This window comes from Haliotis rubra, unplaced genomic scaffold (assembly GCF_003918875.1).
Source record: "Haliotis rubra isolate DU_JTF1 unplaced genomic scaffold, ASM391887v1 Scf551, whole genome shotgun sequence".
Classification (NCBI taxonomy): Eukaryota; Metazoa; Mollusca; class Gastropoda; order Lepetellida; family Haliotidae; genus Haliotis; species Haliotis rubra.
In genome coordinates, this window is record NW_025767248.1 from 234,786 (window position 1) to 256,576 (window position 21,791).

The 21,791-nt window shown below is 41.3% G+C and overlaps 1 protein-coding gene across 2 annotated transcripts in view; it reads right to left on the reverse strand.

Moving 5' to 3' along the window:
• The window catches only part of LOC124253779, a 227,888-nt gene that overhangs the window by 17,716 nt on the left and 188,381 nt on the right, over positions 1 to 21,791 (reverse strand). For both annotated transcript variants that reach the window (XM_046687612.1, XM_046687611.1), the window contains 2 exons: positions 20,936 to 21,184; positions 2,711 to 2,866 (listed from right to left, as the gene is read on the reverse strand). In XM_046687612.1, coding sequence (XP_046543568.1) covers positions 2,711 to 2,866; positions 20,936 to 21,184 — 405 coding nt within the window. The remainder of the gene's footprint in view (positions 1 to 2,710; positions 2,867 to 20,935; positions 21,185 to 21,791) is intronic.

Genomic DNA, 21,791 nt, shown 5'->3' on the forward strand with positions numbered 1-21,791 from the left:
TTATTAACAATGAAATTATCAACATTATCAACATTCTATAGTTTTCCATGCCCAATTATCTTTGTTCCTATTTGTTCCTGGATAAACCATATGGGTGGTCTCAAAATAAATAAAACAATCCAATACATTTTTTGCAATCTATCAATGCATTTCATTGTCTATAATGATATACATGTATTACACAATTACCATACCAAAACTAAATATTTACTTACATATTTATTTCCCATTTCTCTAAAACTCTTAATTTGTCATGAATATTTTATAACTCCAACAGCTCCTCATATTGCTAGTATTGTTGTACATGAGATGACAAATGATGGTGGAAAGAGAGTAGAGTTTATCCACACATAAAAATTGCATTGGTGATTGCAAACAATTGTGAAATATTATGAATTCCTTAAGGTGAAACAAATTTCTGGAACACTTTCACAAACATAAAAGTACACTACATTTATATTAAAACCATCACAATCAGATGTAGTTTACAGTTTATTCATATACAAAATCACTTTGTGGGAGTAACCTCAGAACATTGATGTCTTTTTTATATGAAAGTTTTGTGTTTACAATAACCCATATTTTCAATATACACATATTTGGGTTCCCTCTGTCATTATGTGTGGCTGATGTTTGTTATAAAATATAATATATAAAATATATCATTATGTCATTGTGAAATTTTATAAACTTTAAATATTATACATTCATACTTCGTATCCCCAATTCTGACTTTAGGATTTTTTGGTACTATGTTATGAAAACATGATGTTCCAAAATGAGTATATGCTATGTAAGAAAAAAACAACGTGCGTAGCTTTGCCCATCTGACAGTACATTTTCCGTATGTATACCGAAGAATGTAAAATTGATTGACATTTTAAGCGAAAGATATAAACGTGTCATAACTCATTGAAGGCACAAATGTATACATGTCTATATAATGCACACTATTTATATGGAGGAATGAAGCTTGATAATAATAATTTAAAAAAATAACAACAGAGAAATACATGTGAAACGATGCAGCATAACCCCATTGATATTAGCGGCTGCCAGCCCAGTTCCCTTTCCTCGATAATTCCTCTCTGATCTGGCGCAGTAAGGTGGTCTTGCCTGTGCCCGCTTGGCCCCAAATCAACAGATTATGGCCATCGATGGCCCCTCTCACTGCCCTGTCTGCCATGTTTGATTGTTGTTTTCCCCATACACGTGGAAATTGACCAATGAGAGACGTTTTGTGTTCTGAGTCATTCTGAGATTTTCGGACAGGGTCGATATTTACCGAAGGGCGGCCAGACGTTTGTTCAAAGTGGAGGGTCGTGCTAATGCGAGGGTCATTGGTTAAATATGAAATGCAGTTAGACAAACTGAATACGATGAGCAGAAGGCCAAAAGAATAATCTACAAGCTCAACACATTGTTTTGAGAAAAACATAAGATTTGATTGAGCGTGCCTTAATATTGTCAGGCTGTCCGGTTTTGATCAGGCTTTTAGAATCGCGAGTGTCACCCCTTGTGCATTATATGTAATGAGTGTAGCGGGAGAATTTTCTAAAAAATCCAATTCTTCACCGATTTCGTTCAATTTGAAATATAAGTTACTCATAACATATAAAAACAATATACGGTTGCAAAAATCTAGATTTTTATTTTTAAAAAATATAGCCACAGTCAAAAGTGCTCAGTGACCTTTTGGTTAGGAATAGCAACAGTCAATAGTGCTCAGTGACCATTTGGTTAGGAATAGCCACAGTCAATAGTGCTCAGTGACCATTTGGTTAGGAATAGCAACAGTCAATAGTGCTCAGTGACCATTTGATTAGGAATAGCCACAGTCAATAGTGCTCAGTGAACATTTGATTAGGAATAGCCACAGTCAATAGTGCTCAGTGATCATTTGATTAGGAATAGCCACAGTCAAAAGTGCTCAGTGACACCTTGATTAGGAATAGCCACAGTCAATAGTGCTCAGTGACCATTTGGTTAGAAATAGCCACAGTCAATAGTGCTCAGTGACACCTTGATTAGGAATAGCCACAGTCAATAGTGCTCAGTGACCATTTGATTTGTACAGGTACTGGGTGCTAGGTCACCTGTCTCGTTGGTTGTACGGGTACTGGATGCAAGGTCACCTGTCTAGTTAGTTGTACAGACACTGGGTGCTATGACAACTGTCAAGTTGGTTGTACAAGTACTGGGCCACCTGCGTCGTTGGTTGTACAAGTACTGGATGCTAGGACACCTGTCTAGTTGGTTGTGGAGGTACTAGGTGCTAGGTCACCTGTCTAGTTGGTTGTACAGGTACTGGGTGCTAGGACGCCTGTCTAGTTGGTTGTACAGGTACTGGGTGCTAGAAGTGGGTGAGTGAGTTTAGTTTTACGCCGCACTCAGCAATATTTCAGTATATGGCGGCGGTCTGTAAATAATCAAGGCTGGACCAGACAATCCAGTGATCAACAGCATGAGCATCGATTTGCGAAAAAAGGGAACCGATGACATAGGTCAACCAAGTCAGCAAGCCTGACCACCCAATCCTGTTAGTCGCCTCTTACAACAAGCATGGGTTACTGAAAGCACATTCTAACCCAGACCTTTACAGGCTGGGTGCTAGGACACCTGTCTAGCTGGTGTACAGGTACTGGGTGCCAGGACATATTTGCTTGTACGTCCGCAAAGTTCTAGGATGCAGTATGCACGAACCACCTACCAGGAGCGAGGGCTAGTCCAAATACAGCGAGGAAGAGGAGGAGGATGACAGCTCCGCAAACTGACGCAAGGTATGGGATAGAAAACACCACACCATAAGCTGGCCCTTCTACTGGTCTGTCTGAGGCAGAGGCACTGTCAGGAGCTGAGGCTGTGTCTGAAAAAAGACAAGGCTGTGTCAGACAGCACCACCTGAATTCTTTGCTTACTTACCTAATGGTGATGGGCCACCTGTTTAGTAAGCTGTACATGATGCCCTATGACCTAATGGTGATGGTCCACCTGTCTAGTAAGCTGTACATGATGCCCTATGACCTAATGGTGATGGGCCACCTGTCTAGTAAGCTGTACATGATGCCCTATGACCTAATGGTGATGGGCCACCTGTCTAGCAAGCTGTTCATAATGCCCAATGACCTAATGGTGATGGGTCACCTGTCTAGCAAGCTGTACATGATGCCCTATGACCTAATGGTGATGGGCCACCTCTCTAATAAGCTGTACATGATGCCCTATGACCTAATGGTGATGGGCCACCTGTCTAGCAAGCTGTACATGATGCCCGATGACCTAATGGTGATGGGCCACCTGTCTAGCAAGCTGTACATGATGCCCTATGACCTAATGGTGATGGGCCACCTGTCTAGTAAGCTGTACATGATGCCCGATGACCTAATGGTGATGGGCCACCTGTCTAGTAAGCTGAACATGATGCCCTATGACCTAATGGAGATGGGCCACTTTTCTAGTAAGCTGTACATGATGCCCGATGCCCTAATGGAGATGGGCCACCTGTCTAGTAAGCTGTACATGATGCCCGATGACCTAATGGTGATAGGCCAACTGTCTAGTAAGCTGTACATGATGCCCTATGACCTAATGGTGTTGAGACGGTCCCTGTCTTGTCTGATTTGTTTACAATATTGTAAACTTGTTGGTAAGACATACCAACAGCTCTACAAGTTCTGTATTAAACCATTTCTATACTAATGAAAGGTTTACCTCTGTCTTTTTCAAGCACAAAAAACTTATAAACCTTTGCAACAATCGTCTGCAAATAGTTGGCCATAGTGGACGCTGTGATAAAGATGTGCATGCATGACGGGAAACTTATTTATCAAGACTTAACATTTATATTAATATTTCTTCAATAAAGAAACGATAATTAAGTCAAGTAACACAAACATTCAACATTTATTTGTTTAAGAAAAACGTTAAATTATATTTTCACACCACCTGTATTATTAGCATAAATGTAAAGACTATTTCAGATTTCTGTTGTTGAACTCTGAAAAATTCTAAGTTGTTGTTTTGGTACCAACTTCTCCCCTGTAAACTGCCCTTTAAATGCATGGGAATGTTAAATCAATTGAAATAAAAATTAGGTACACTATAGGTTAGTTGATATATTGACAACATAATACATTTATCACCTTTCTAAAGATATTCAGGCTAAATAGCATTTTTCTAGCATTTCCGACAGTACTTTAGTAAGCTGTACATGATGCCCGATGGTGATGGTCCACCTGTCTAGTAAGCTGTACATGATGCCCGATGACCTAATGGTGATGGGCCACCTGTCTAGTAAGCTGTACATGATGCCCTATGACCTAATGGTGATGGGCCACCTCTCTAATAAGCTGTACATGATGCCCTATGACCTAATGGTGATGGGCCACCTCTCTAATAAGCTGTACATGATGCCCTATGACCTAATGGTGATGGGCCACCTGTCTCGTAAGCTGTACATGATGCCTGATAACCTAATGGTGATGGGCCACCTGTCTAGTAAGCTGTACATGATGCCCGATGACCTAATGGTGATGGCCCACTTGTCTAGTAAGCTGTACATGATGCCCGATGCCCTAATGGAGATGGGCCACCTCTCTAATAAGCTGTACATGATGCCCTATGACCTAATGGTGATGGGCCACTTGTCTAGTAAGCTGTACATGATGCCCTATGACCTAATGGTGATGGGCCACCTCTCTAATAAGCTGTACATGATGCCCTATGACCTAATGGTGATGGGCCACTTGTCTAGTAAGCTGTACATGATGCCCTATGACCTAATGGTGATGGGCCACCTGTCTAGCAAGCTGTACATGATGCCCGATGACCTAATGGTGATAGGCCACCTGTCTAGTAAGCTGTACATGATGCCCTATGACCTAATGGAGATGGGCCACCTCTCTTATAAGCTGTACATGATGCCCTATGACCTAATGGTGATGGGCCACCTGTCTAGCAAGCTGTACATGATGCCCTATGAACTAATGGTGATGGGCCACCTGTCTAGTAAGCTGTACATGATTCCCGATAACCTAATGGTGATGGGCCACCTGTCTAGTAAGCTGTACATGATGCCCGATGACCTAATGGTGATGGGCCACTTGTCTAGTAAGCTGTACATGATGCCCGATGACCTAATGGTGATGGGCCACCTGTCTAGTAAGCTGTACATGATGCCCTATGACCTAATGGAGATGGGCCACCTGTCTAGCAAGCTGTACATGATGCCCTATGACCTAATGGTGATGGGCCACATGTCTAGTAAGCTGTACATGATGCCCTATGACCCTAATGGAGATGGGCCACCCTCTTATAAGCTGTACATGATGCCCTATGACCTAATGGTGATGGGCCACCTGTCTAGTAAGCTGTACATGATTCCCCGATAACCTAATGGTGATGGGCCACCTGTCTAGTAAGCTGTACATGATGCCCGATGACCTAATGGTGATGGGCCACTTGTCTAGTAAGCTGTACATGATGCCAGATGACCTAATGGTGATGGGCCACCTGTCTAGTAAGCTGTACATGATGCCCGATAACCTAATGGTGATGGGCCACCTGTCTAGTAAGCTGTACATGATGCCCGATGACCTAATGGTGATGGGCCACCTGTCTAGTAAGCTGTACATGATGCCCGATGCCCTAATGGTGATGGGCCACTTGTCTAGTAAGCTGTACATGATGCCCGATAACCTAATGGTGATGGGCCACCTGTCTAGTAAGCTGTACATGATGCCCTATGACCTAGTGGAGATGGGCCACCTCTCTAATAAGCTGTACATGATGCCCTATGACCTAATGGTGATGGGCCACTTGTCTAGTAAGCTGTACATGATGCCCGATGACCTAATGGTGATAGGCCAACTGTCTAGTAAGCTGTACATGATGCCCTATGACCTAATGGTGTTGAGACGGTCCCTGTCTTGTCTGATTTGTTTACAATATTGTAAACTTGTTGGTAAGACATACCAACAGCTCTACAAGTTCTGTATTAAACCATTTCTATACTAATGAAAGGTTTACCTCTGTCTTTTTCAAGCACAAAAAACTTATAAACCTTTGCAACAATCGTCTGCAAATAGTTGGCCATAGTGGACGCTGTGATAAAGATGTGCATGCATGACGGGAAACTTATTTATCAAGACTTAACATTTATATTAATATTTCTTCAATAAAGAAAGCGATAATTAAGTCAAGTAACACAAACATTCAACATTTATTTGTTTAAGAAAAACGTTAAATTATATTTTCACACCACCTGTATTATTAGCATAAATGTAAAGACTATTTCAGATTTCTGTTGTTGAACTCTGAAAAATTCTAAGTTGTTGTTTTGGTACCAACTTCTCCCCTGTAAACTGCCCTTTAAATGCATGGGAATGTTAAATCAATTGAAATAAAAATTAGGTACACTATAGGTTAGTTGATATATTGACAACATAATACATTTATCACCTTTCTAAAGATATTCAGGCTAAATAGCATTTTTCTAGCATTTCCGACAGTACTTTAGTAAGCTGTACATGATGCCCGATGGTGATGGTCCACCTGTGTCTAGTAAGCTGTACATGATGCCCGATGACCTAATGGTGATGGGCCACCTGTTCTAGTAAGCTGTACATGATGCCCTATGACCTAATGGTGATGGGCCACCTCTCTAATAAGCTGTACATGATGCCCTATGACCTAATGGTGATGGGCCACCTCTCTAATAAGCTGTACATGATGCCCTATGACCTAATGGTGATGGGCCACCTGTCTCGTAAGCTGTACATGATGCCCGATGACCTAATGGTGATGGGCCACTTGTCTAGTAAGCTGTACATGATGCCCGATGCCCTAATGGAGATGGGCCACCTCTCTAATAAGCTGTACATGATGCCCTATGACCTAATGGTGATGGGCCACTTGTCTAGTAAGCTGTACATGATGCCCTATGACCTAATGGTGATGGGCCACCTCTCTAATAAGCTGTACATGATGCCTGATAACCTAATGGTGATGGGCCACCTGTCTAGTAAGCTGTACATGATGCCCGATGACCTAATGGTGATGGGCCACTTGTCTCGTAAGCTGTACATGATGCCCGATGCCCTAATGGAGATGGGCCACCTCTCTAATAAGCTGTACATGATGCCCTATGACCTAATGGTGATGGGCCACTTGTCTAGTAAGCTGTACATGATGCCCTATGACCTAATGGTGATGGGCCACCTCTCTAATAAGCTGTACATGATGCCCTATGACCTAATGGTGATGGGCCACTTGTCTAGTAAGCTGTACATGATGCCCTATGACCTAATGGTGATGGGCCACCTGTCTAGCAAGCTGTACATGATGCCCGATGACCTAATGGTGATAGGCCACCTGTCTAGTAAGCTGTACATGATGCCCTATGACCTAATGGAGATGGGCCACCTCTCTTATAAGCTGTACATGATGCCCTATGACCTAATGGTGATGGGCCACCTGTCTAGCAAGCTGTACATGATGCCCTATGACCTAATGGTGATGGGCCACCTGTCTAGCAAGCTGTACATGATGCCCTATGACCTAATGGTGATGGGCCACATGTCTAGTAAGCTGTACATGATGCCCTATGACCTAATGGAGATGGGCCACCTCTCTTATAAGCTGTACATGATGCCCTATGACCTAATGGTGATGGGCCACCTGTCTAGTAAGCTGTACATGATTCCCGATAACCTAATGGTGATGGGCCACCTGTCTAGTAAGCTGTACATGATGCCCGATGACCTAATGGTGATGGGCCACTTGTCTAGTAAGCTGTACATGATGCCCTATGACCTAATGGTGATGGGCCACCTGTCTAGTAAGCTGTACATGATGCCCTATGACCTAATGGTGATGGGCCACCTGTCTAGTAAGCTGTACATGATGCCCTATGACCTAATGGTGATGGGCCACCTGTCTAGTAAGCTGTACATGATTCCCGATAACCTAATGGTGATGGGCCACCTGTCTAGTAAGCTGTACATGATGCCCTATGACCTAATGGAGATGGGCCACCTCTCTAATAAGCTGTACATGATGCCCTATGACCTAATGGTGATGGGCCACTTGTCTAGTAAGCTGTACATGATGCCCTATGACCTAATGGTGATGGGCCACCTGTCTAGCAAGCTGTACATGATGCCCTATGACCTAATGGTGATGGGCCACCTGTCTAGCAAGCTGTACATGATGCCCTATGACCTAATGGTGATGGGCCACCTGTCTAGTAAGCTGTACATGATGCCCTATGACCTAATGGAGATGGGCCACCTCTCTAATAAGCTGTACATGATGCCCTATGACCTAATGGTGATGGGCCACTTGTCTAGTAAGCTGTACATGATGCCCGATGACCTAATGGTGATAGGCCAACTGTCTAGTAAGCTGTACATGATGCCCTATGACCTAATGGTGTTGAGACGGTCCCTGTCTTGTCTGATTTGTTTACAATATTGTAAACTTGTTGGTAAGACATACCAACAGCTCTACAAGTTCTGTATTAAACCATTTCTATACTAATGAAAGGTTTACCTCTGTCTTTTTCAAGCACAAAAAACTTATAAACCTTTGCAACAATCGTCTGCAAATAGTTGGCCATAGTGGACGCTGTGATAAAGATGTGCATGCATGACGGAAACTTATTTATCAAGACTTAACATTTATATTAATATTTCTTCAATAAAGAAACGATAATTAAGTCAAGTAACACAAACATTCAACATTTATTTGTTTAAGAAAAACGTTAAATTATATTTTCACACCACCTGTATTATTAGCATAAATGTAAAGACTATTTCAGATTTCTGTTGTTGAACTATGAAAAATTCTAAGTTGTTGTTTTGGTACCAACTTCTCCCCTGTAAACTGCCCTTTAAATGCATGGGAATGTTAAATCAATTGAAATAAAAATTAGGTACACTATAGGTTAGTTGATATATTGACAACATAATACATTTATCACCTTTCTAAAGATATTCAGGCTAAAAAGCATTTTTCTAGCATTTCCGACAGTACTTTAGTAAGCTGTACATGATGCCCGATGGTGATGGTCCACCTGTCTAGTAAGCTGTACATGATGCCCGATGACCTAATGGTGATGGGCCACCTGTCTAGTAAGCTGTACATGATGCCCTATGACCTAATGGTGATGGGCCACCTCTCTAATAAGCTGTACATGATGCCCTATGACCTAATGGTGATGGGCCACCTGTCTAGTAAGCTGTACATGATTCCCGATAACCTAATGGTGATGGGCCACCTGTCTAGTAAGCTGTACATGATGCCCGATGACCTAATGGTGATGGGCCACTTGTCTAGTAAGCTGTACATGATGCCCGATGACCTAATGGTGATAGGCCAACTGTCTAGTAAGCTGTACATGATGCCCTATGACCTAATGGTGTTGAGACGGTCCCTGTCTTGTCTGATTTGTTTACAATATTGTAAACTTGTTGGTAAGACATACCAACAGCTCTACAAGTTCTGTATTAAACCATTTCTATACTAATGAAAGGTTTACCTCTGTCTTTTTCAAGCACAAAAAACTTATAAACCTTTGCAACAATCGTCTGCAAATAGTTGGCCATAGTGGACGCTGTGATAAAGATGTGCATGCATGGACGGAAACTTATTTATCAAGACTTAACATTTATATTAATATTTCTTCAATAAAGAAACGATAATTAAGTCAAGTAACACAAACATTCAACATTTATTTGTTTAAGAAAAACGTTAAATTATATTTTCACACCACCTGTATTATTAGCATAAATGTAAAGACTATTTCAGATTTCTGTTGTTGAACTATGAAAAATTCTAAGTTGTTGTTTTGGTACCAACTTCTCCCCTGTAAACTGCCCTTTAAATGCATGGGAATGTTAAATCAATTGAAATAAAAATTAGGTAAACTATAGGTTAGTTGATATATTGACAACATAATACATTTATCACCTTTCTAAAGATATTCAGGCTAAAAAGCATTTTTCTAGCATTTCCGACAGTACTTTAGTAAGCTGTACATGATGCCCGATGGTGATGGTCCACCTGTCTAGTAAGCTGTACATGATGCCCTATGACCTAATGGTGATGGGCCACCTCTCTAATAAGCTGTACATGATGCCCTATGACCTAATGGTGATGGTCCACCTGTCTAGTAAGCTGTACATGATGCCCGATGACCTAATGGTGATGGGCCACCTGTCTAGTAAACTGTACATGATGCCCTATGACCTAATGGTGATGGGGGCCCTCTCTAATAAGCTGTACATGATGCCCTATGACCTAATGGTGATGGGCCACCTGTCTAGTAAGCTGTACATGATGCCCTATGACCTAATGGTGATGGGCCACCTGTCTAGTAAGCTGTACATGATGCCCTATGACCTAATGGTGATGGGCCACCTGTCTAGTAAGCTGTACATGATGCCCTATGACCTAATGGTGATGGGCCACTTGTCTAGTAAGCTGTACATGATGCCCAATGACCTAATGGTGATGGGCCACCTGTCTAATAAGCTGTACATGATGCCCTATGACCTAATGGTGGATGGGCCACCTGTCTAGTAAGCTGTACATGATGCCCTATGACCTAATGGTGATGGGCCACCTGTCCTAGTAAGCTGTACATGATGCCCAATGACCTAATGGTGATGGGCCACCTGTCTAGTAAGCTGTACATGATGCCCTATGACCTAATGGTGATGGGCCACCTGTCTAGTAAGCTGTACATGATGCCCGATGACCTAATGGTGATGGGCCACCTGTCTAGTAAGCTGTACATGATGCCCTATGACCTAATGGTGATGGGCCACCTGTTTAGTAAGCTGTACATGATGCCCGATGACCTATTGGTGATGGGCCACCTGTCTAGTAAGCTGTACATGATGCCCTATGACCTAATGGTGATGGGCCACCTGTCTAGTAAGCTGTACATGATGCCCAATGACCTAATGGTGATGGGCCACCTGTCTAGTAAGCTGTACATGATGCCCTATGACCTAATGGTGATGGGCCACCTGTCTAGTAAGCTGTACATGATGCCCGATGACCTAATGGTGATGGGCCACCTGTCTAGTAAGCTGTACATGATGCCCTATGACCTAATGGTGATGGGCCACCTGTTTAGTAAGCTGTACATGATGCCCGATGACCTAATGGTGATGGGCCACCTGTCTAGTAAGCTGTACATGATGCCCTATGACCTAATGGTGATGGGCCACCTGTCTAGTAAGCTGTACATGATGCCCAATGACCTAATGGTGATGGGCCACCTGTCCTAGTAAGCTGTACATGATGCCCTATGACCTAATGGTGATGGGCCACTCTCTAATAAGCTGTACATGATGCCCTATGACCTAATGGTGATGGGCCACTTGTCTAGTAAGCTGTACATGATGCCCAATGACCTAATGGTGATGGGCCACCTGTCTAGTAAGCTGTACATGATGCCCTATGACCTAATGGTGATGGGCCACCTGTCTAGTAAGCTGTACATGATGCCCAATGACCTAATGGTGATGGGCCACCTGTCTAGTAAGCTGTACATGATGCCCTATGACCTAATGGTGATGGGCCACCTCTCTAATAAGCTGTACATGATGCCCTATGACCTAATGGTGATGGGCCACTTGTCTAGTAAGCTGTACATGATGCCCTATGACCTAATGGTGATGGGCCACCTCTCTAATAAGCTGTACATGATGCCCTATGACCTAATGGTGCTGGGCCACCTGTCTAGCAAGCTGTACATGATGCCCTATGACCTAATGGTGATGGGCCACCTGTCTAGTAAGCTGTACATGATGCCCTATGACCTAATGGAGATGGGCCACCTCTCTAATAAGCTGTACATGATGCCCTATGACCTAATGGTGCTGGGCCACTTGTCTAGTAAGCTGTACATGATGCCCGATGACCTAATGGAGATGGGCCACCTCTCTAATAAGCTGTACATGATGCCCTATGACCTAATGGTGATGGGCCACCTGTCTAGTAAGCTGTACATGATGCCCTATGACCTAATGGTGATGGGCCACTTTTCTAGTAAGCTGTACATGATGCCCTATGACCTAATGGTGATGGGCCACCTCTCTAATAAGCTGTACATGATGCCCTATGACCTAATGGTGATGGGCCACCTGTCTAGTAAGCTGTACATGATGCCCTATGACCTAATGGTGATGGGCCACCTGTCTAGTAAGCTGTACATGATGCCCTATGACCTAATGGTGATGGGCCACCTGTCTAGTAAGCTGTACATGATGCCCGATGACCTAATGGTGATGGGCCACTTGTCTAGTAAGCTGTACATGATGCCCGATGACCTAATGGTGATAGGCCAACTGTCTAGTAAGCTGTACATGATGCCCTATGACCTAATGGTGTTGAGACGGTCCCTGTCTTGTCTGATTTGTTTACAATATTGTAAACTTGTTGGTAAGACATACCAACAGCTCTACAAGTTCTGTATTAAACCATTTCTATACTAATGAAAGGTTTACCTCTGTCTTTTTCAAGCACAAAAAACTTATAAACCTTTGCAACAATCGTCTGCAAATAGTTGGCCATAGTGGACGCTGTGATAAAGATGTGCATGCATGACGGGAAACTTATTTATCAAGACTTAACATTTATATTAATATTTCTTCAATAAAGAAACGATAATTAAGTCAAGTAACACAAACATTCAACATTTATTTGTTTAAGAAAACGTTAAATTATATTTTCACACCACCTGTATTATTAGCATAAATGTAAAGACTATTTCAGATTTCTGTTGTTGAACTATGAAAAATTCTAAGTTGTTGTTTTGGTACCAACTTCTCCCCTGTAAACTGCCCTTTAAATGCATGGGAATGTTAAATCAATTGAAATAAAAATTAGGTACACTATAGGTTAGTTGATATATTGACAACATAATACATTTATCACCTTTCTAAAGATATTCAGGCTAAATAGCATTTTTCTAGCATTTCCGACAGTACTTTAGTAAGCTGTACATGATGCCCGATGGTGATGGTCCACCTGTCTAGTAAGCTGTACATGATGCCCGATGACCTAATGGTGATGGGCCACCTGTCTAGTAAGCTGTACATGATGCCCGATGACCTAATGGTGATAGGCCAACTGTCTAGTAAGCTGTACATGATGCCCTATGACCTAATGGTGTTGAGACGGTCCCTGTCTTGTCTGATTTGTTTACAATATTGTAAACTTGTTGGTAAGACATACCAACAGCTCTACAAGTTCTGTATTAAACCATTTCTATACTAATGAAAGGTTTACCTCTGTCTTTTTCAAGCACAAAAAACTTATAAACCTTTGCAACAATCGTCTGCAAATAGTTGGCCATAGTGGACGCTGTGATAAAGATGTGCATGCATGACGGAAACTTATTTATCAAGACTTAACATTTATATTAATATTTCTTCAATAAAGAAACGATAATTAAGTCAAGTAACACAAACATTCAACATTTATTTGTTTAAGAAAAACGTTAAATTATATTTTCACACCACCTGTATTATTAGCATAAATGTAAAGACTATTTCAGATTTCTGTTGTTGAACTATGAAAAATTCTAAGTTGTTGTTTTGGTACCAACTTCTCCCCTGTAAACTGCCCTTTAAATGCATGGGAATGTTAAATCAATTGAAATAAAAATTAGGTACACTATAGGTTAGTTGATATATTGACAACATAATACATTTATCACCTTTCTAAAGATATTCAGGCTAAATAGCATTTTTCTAGCATTTCCGACAGTACTTTAGTAAGCTGTACATGATGCCCGATGGTGATGGTCCACCTGTCTAGTAAGCTGTACATGATGCCCGATGACCTAATGGTGATGGGCCACCTGTCTAGTAAGCTGTACATGATGCCCTATGACCTAATGGTGATGGGCCACTTGTCTAGTAAGCTGTACATGATGCCCTCCCAGCTGAAATGAGCAGGAAAAGACCATGGTATACCATGGTATACCATGGTAGACCATGGTTCACAGACCATGGTTGACCATGGTGTATCATGGCTTACCACATCCGGTAAATGGCACCACAGTTTACCATGGTCAAAAGAGACCATGGTCTATCATGGTGAAAAAAAGACCATGGTGTACCATGGTCAAAAGAGACCATGGTATACCATGGTCTACCATGGTAAAAAAGACCATGGTCTATCATGGTTTAACCACGCCACGTAAATGGCACCACAGTTTACCATGGTAAGATAAGACCATGGTCTACCATGGTAAAAGAGACCATGGTGTACCATGGTCAACCATGGTATACCATGGTCTACCATGGATTACCATGGTAAAAAGAGACCATGGTGTACCATGGTGTACTACTGAAAAAAACTGAGACCATGGTCAGTATACCCTGTTCGGTAGAATTGGCACAACAGTTCACCATTAGAATACCATTATTTAGACTATGGTAAGAAACCAACCGCGCCATACCACAATATATACATTGTAGTCACATACACCATGGCATAGGGATCAATTAGAATATTGGGTATTGAAGAATTAACATTAAACAAACTCATGCACTGAAAACAAACTGTTCAAATTATGAAGACACATTTTATTGCTGACACTGACAGATTTAAATGAAAGACAACTTGAGGACAGTTGTTGGGAAACTCACAGGGATTCAGGGATATGCTGTGCAACAAGTACAAGTCTAAAGCAAACTAGAATTACATATCCAGTAATGCTGCTAGGGACAAATGGCATGTGGACATGTTCATCATTTTTCAGAGGATATTCTTATCTATTATTTTATTCTAAAAACATCTTTAGGGCAGCTTGGATGTCAGTCTATATCCAGGAAAATTAACCAATTCAGAACACCATTTCATGCAGTAATATACAATTTCAGAAAGAGTAATCACTTTAGTCTATATGGTTAGAAGTAAACATAATAAATGAGAGTCACAACCAACAGAGAAATTACAACAGGGCCCAAAATCATCTACCTGAAGTTGTACAAGGGGCATCACAATTCTCTCAGAAGAAACAGGATATACACAAGTCTGAAGAACCTTCGAAAGAGCAGTGCTGACATCCCCTAAAAATGTCCACGTTGATTCAGGGATATTGAGTGAGTGAGTTTAGTTTTACACCACTTTTAGCAATGTTCCAGCAATATCAATCGAGGGACACCTAAGGGGCTACACACATTGTACCCATGTGAGGAATTGAACCCAAGTCTTCAGTGTGAAGAGCAAACGCTCCGGCACAGGAATAAACTCATTTTGTAGAACTTTATCTTCAGTGTTTCAACATTAGGACCATTTCTTCAGAATCGTCCAGTGGAAATCTGAAAACACACCAACATTTAATCACAATCATTCTATTTCAAACAGTCTTAAAACAAATATCAAAAGTGTTGTTGTTGTTTTTTTAAATATATATTTACAGTTGCTCAAAATGTTATGTATTTTTAACAGATTGCAAATATTTTTCACCAGACTCTAATTATATTATTCAAAATAATTTCTTTACACTGATGGCAGATGACTTTAAATTATTTTTTTGTAATATGAAGAGTCTATGCCAAGTAACACAACATGTATTAGAAATTAAAACACAAAATTGGCTTCTAAATCACTAGTCTACATTCATGACCAAATATAATATTCTGAAATATTTACATTTCCCATTATTTATAATAATCAACATATCATAACATAGAAAAACATATCTTACTGTAAGTGAAGCTATTTCCACGTTAAGTGAATAGCTAAACGTTTTGGCACTGTCATTTTTGGTTTACAGTCAGTAGTTATTCCAAAACTGAATACAAATACGATAGAAAAGAAAATGAAATATTCATAAACGTGCCTGTAGCAATTATCTCCCTTTTTATGACCCTTTGAATTTATTTTGCTGTCTGTGTAATCTAAGCAAACAAACTGAATCTTTCAGGCTGACCTCTACAAGCCCCGTGAACTTTGATACCATTCGATCACTGATAACTTAACTAAAAAAAGTCATAACGGTTTTTGGTTTTTTTAAAGTACCGTTAGATATTGGTCGTGTGTTAACATAGATATGTAGAACATATTGCACAAAACCCAAATTAACACTGACTTTCCGTTTGAGGGAAGTACATTGTATATAAAATGAACACTGCTATATCTTATATCGATCTTTCCGCCATTCTCCTCAAAAACTGTTGCTTACCACGCCACATACGTCAGATGTGCGATTCCTAACATCAAAACAATTTCAATACATCTGCACTCAAAATAATTTCAATATTGCTGTTTTTACTTTACCGCTCATGCTTATGTCCACTGAATTCAACTTGAGATGTATCCATCGGCACTAAATCTAGTCTATTCCTTTATCATGAGTTCTTGACATATCCATCGCTGGATTATCCTCGAAATCCGTCATTGCTAATATATTAGGGATATTCTTCGCTTGGATCGTTGTAATCTATTGCCAGTGTTGACAAAGTTGTGTTTTCACTATCACTGGTTTTATGCCACAAATGTCTACGTGACAAGTAGCAGCTATGGCATCGGTCGCGGCTGAAACGGTCGTATGTCTCTCGTGATCGCACTATCTCCATTCGGCTTGTCCCGAATGGCCGAAGTTGAAGTTGAAACATATTTTTAGAAAAAAAATTAATTAGTACGCACCAGGGATGTATCGTAACTATATGTATGTAAAAGGCTGTATGATTAGTGCTATCCGCTTTTTGAAGTCGCAATATAAGATTACGTAAGCGAATCGGCGCAATGCCGTGTTTGCAATCACGCCGATCGAGGTACTTCATAACAACACTACGTAGTCAACAGTGGATAATTTCTCATCTTATTAACAAATAAAGGCAAGAATTACAATATCAAGGCATCAACATCAAAATTAGAATTCATAAACAATAATATTGTCAACGGCGGAATCTCGAAAAAGATATTCAGTGTACACGCGTTCCTTTGTCGATCATAACGTGGAAGAATAGTTTTTGCACATATCCCCGGCAATAATTTAAATTTCATTAATCTACTTTGATGTAATCTCTTCCGGGTCATATTGCAAGTGCTGAACAGGAAGTGACAGTGAAATGTGTTCTAAAATCGGGAGCTTCACCATTAACTTGCGTAAAGACGCATTTATAACAAGTTTTAGGCACGCGTTTGCCGATCGTGATCACTCACGGGAGAAATTCAATGAAATGAGACGATTTTGACATTGTACTTTCAAATTTTATTTCATGGAGTAAATATGAAAAAGAAAGAGAATTAAAAATCTTCCAGCACTAATTGGTTACGCTGTTATTGACAGAAGGTAAGTTTTACACGCAGAACTGTCTATGTTTCTAAAACGGATCGTGTTAGGCACAGAATATTGTTTCGCCTTCTGTCGTGCATTGTTTATGTTGTTGCTGTATTTTTTGAAAAATCAAAAACTAAAGGCAACCAGGCACAAAAACTAGTAAGACCACGAGAGACGGGGTTTACAAAGTTTAATGGACAACTTTAGCAAAGGGGACAGGCAAAATTATTTTATTTTCAAATGTACGGAGGGTTAATTTTGTTTTGATTTTCAAGTGTATAAGACGTCCTTTGTTCCTTATTTGTTTGTGTGTTTCTGTAGCAACAATGAGAAAGTTAAATTACGTGAACTGTTCCCGTTGATAATTGTTTTTTATGACATTGTGTTCTTGTATTTTTCATTAAAACACACTTCATTTTAACTTGTCTCTCACCGAGTGAAGTGTTCAATTTTAGTTTTTCAATGCACACAGACGTAAAAACAAGGATCTGTAAGGTATCTGTCATGAATATTCATTAAAGGCAAACTAACTCAGGAAAAACATTTTTCATCTGAGATGTTTTACACACGCCCTTTGTAATGCTATTAGTATAATGCCTGTGTAACACTTCATTGAATGCTCCCGCTATTTTTGTTATTCATAAATGAAACACAATGTCATGAAACAGACAGGATTTCAATTTTAATTTTTTATTTATTACAGTTTGAAATGTAAAATTGGTCTGTCATGACCATGGTCTACCATAGATTTGTCTGTGATGACCATGGTCAACCATTACTTTTGTATGAGAACAACACCATGGTCTACCATAGTTTTGTTTAAGATGACCATGGTCTACCCTGGTTTCTGGTGACCATGGTCTAGAATGACCATGGTCTGCTGTGGTATACCATGGTCACCATGGTATACCATGGGGAGAAATGTTGGTGACCATGGTCTACCATGGTTTCTGGTGACCATGGTCTATAATGACCATGGTCTGCTGTGGTATACCATGGTGACCATGGTCTACCATGGTCTACCATGGGGAGAAAAGTTAGTGACCACGGTTTAGCATGGTAAACCATGGTAATACCATGGTTTACCGTGGTAAGCCATGGTTGACCATGGTCAACCATGGTGCCTTTTCAGCTGGGCTATGACCTAATGGTGATGGGCCACCTCTCTAATAAGCTGTACATGATGCCCTATGACCTAATGGTGATGGGCCACTTGTCTAGTAAGCTGTACATGATGCCCTATGACCTAATGGTGATGGGCCACCTGTCTAGCAAGCTGTACATGATGCCCTATGACCTAATGGTGATGGGCCACCTGTCTAGCAAGCTGTACATGATGCCCTATGACCTAATGGTGATGGGCCACCTGTCTAGTAAGCTGTACATGATGCCCTATGACCTAATGGAGATGGGCCACCTCTCTAATAAGCTGTACATGATGCCCTATGACCTAATGGTGATGGTACACCTGTCTAGTAAGCTGTACATGATGCCCTATGACCTAATGGTGATGGGCCACCTGTCTAGTAAGCTGTACATGATGCCCGATGACCTAATGGTGATGGGCCACTTGTCTAGCAAGCTGTACATGATGCCCTATGACCTAATGGTGATGGGCCACCTGTCTAGCAAGCTGTACATGATGCCCTATGACCTAATGGTGATGGGCCACTTGTCTAGTAAGCTGTACATGATGCCCTATGACCTAATGGTGATGGGCCACTTGTCTAGTAAGCTGTACATGATGCCCGATGACCTAATGGTGATAGGCCACTTGTCTAGTAAGCTGTACATGATGCCCGATGACCTAATGGTGATAGGCCAACTGTCTAGTAAGCTGTACATGATGCCCGATGACCTAATGGTGATGGGCCACTTGTCTAGCAAGCTGTACATGATGCCCGATGACCTAATGGTGATGGGCCACTTGTCTAGTAAGCTGTACATGATGCCCGATGACCTAATGGTGATAGGCCAACTGTCTAGTAAGCTGTACATGATGCCCTATGACCTAATGGTGTTGAGACGGTCCCTGTCTTGTCTGATTTGTTTACAATATTGTAAACTTGTTGGTAAGACATACCAACAGCTCTACAAGTTCTGTATTAAACCATTTCTATACTAATGAAAGGTTTACCTCTGTCTTTTTCAAGCACAAAAAACTTATAAACCTTTGCAACAATCGTCTGCAAATAGTTGGCCATAGTGGACGCTGTGATAAAGATGTGCATGCATGACGGGAAACTTATTTATCAAGACTTAACATTTATATTAATATTTCTTCAATAAAGAAACGATAATTAAGTCAAGTAACACAAACATTCAACATTTATTTGTTTAAGAAAAACGTTAAATTATATTTTCACACCACCTGTATTATTAGCATAAATGTAAAGACTATTTCAGATTTCTGTTGTTGAACTATGAAAAATTCTAAGTTGTTGTTTTGGTACCAACTTCTCCCCTGTAAACTGCCCTTTAAATGCATGGGAATGTTAAATCAATTGAAATAAAAATTAGGTACACTATAGGTTAGTTGATATATTGACAACATAATACATTTATCACCTTTCTAAAGATATTCAGGCTAAATAGCATTTTTCTAGCATTTCCGACAGTACTTTAGTAAGCTGTACATTATGCCCGATGGTGATGGTCCACCTGTCTAGTAAGCTGAACATGATGCCCGATGACCTAATGGTGATGGGCCACCTGTCTAGTAAGCTGTACATGATGCCCTATGACCTAATGGTGATGGGCCACTTGTCTAGTAAGCTGTACATGATGCCCTATGACCTAATGGTGATGGGCCACCTGTCTAGTAAGCTGTACATGATGCCCTATGACCTAATGGTGATGGGCCACCTGTCTAGTAAGCTGTACATGATGCCCTATGACCTAATGGTGATGGGCCACCTCTCTAATAAGCTGTACATGATGCCCTATGACCTAATGGTGATGGGCCACCTGTCTAGTAAGCTGTACATGATGCCCAATGACCTAATGGTGATGGGCCACCTGTCTCGTAAGCTTTACATGATGCCTGATAACCTAATGGTGATGGGTCACCTGTCTAGTAAGCTGTACATGATGCCCTATGACCTAATGGTGATGGGCCACTTTTCTAGTAAGCTGTACATGATGCCCGATGCCCTAATGGAGATGGGCCACCTCTCTAATAAGCTGTACATGATGCCCTATGACCTAATGGTGATGGGCCACTTGTCTAGTAAGCTGTACATGATGCCCTATGACCTAATGGAGATGGGCCACCTCTCTAATAAGCTGTACATGATGCCCTATGACCTAATGGTGATGGGCCACTTGTCTAGTAAGCTGTACATGATGCCCTATGACCTAATGGTGATGGGCCACTTGTTTAGTAAGCTGTACATGATGCTCGATGCCCTAATGGTGCTGGGCCACCTGTCTAGTAAGCTATACATGCCTTTTCCCAGGCGTGACAAACCTGGAACTGATCAGTTGCTATGACAACCTACTCCTTGAGCCTGATCACTGCATTAATTTCGAAGCACACAAAATGCATGGCAGTTGGTTCTATCACAGACTCCCTACAGGGTCCCTGATTGGTTTCACCAGGAGCCCAAGTCACAGGTTACATACCAGAAGTGGTTGACATGTCATCCATGCCGACCTTGACCTTCTCATAGTGCCCCGGGTTATGGATACGTATTTGATGTGTCTGGACAACATCTGTTATCATCAGCACCACTTCCTTCTCTGTGTGAGGGAGGTCAGAGGTGGGCAGGGAGAACTTGATGTGGAACTTGCGTGGACACTTCAAGGCTACCCAGTACTTGAATACTGCCTCCGTGGGGTAGCCGGGGTCATACACTTCCATCATCAGCAGGCCTTGGAACATAGTAACACAGGATCACACATGGTGACACAGGATGACACATGGTGACACAGAATCAGACACAGTAACACAGGATCAGACACATGGTGACACATTTGTACACATAGCGACACAGGATGACACATTGTGACACAGTGACACAGGATGACACACAGTGACACAGGATGACACATTGTGACGCAGTGACACAGGATGACACATGGTGACACAGGATGATGACACATGGTGACACAGGATGATACATGGTGACACAGGATGATACACAATGACACAGGATGACACACAATGACACAGGCTCACACATGGTGACACAGGTTCACACACAGTGACACAGGCTCACACACAATGACACAGGATCATACATGGTGACACAGGATGACACATGTTGACACAGGATGACACATGGTGACACAGGATGACACATAGTAAAATAGGATGACACATGGTGACACAGGATGACACATGGTGACACAATGTTACAGGGCACATAACATATGATGAGACAGTGACACATGATGACATAGCACAATCAATCAAACAGTGAAGCAAAGAAGTCTAATGGAGAGAAAGACAAAGGAGAGATCTGGTTTGCTTGCAAGG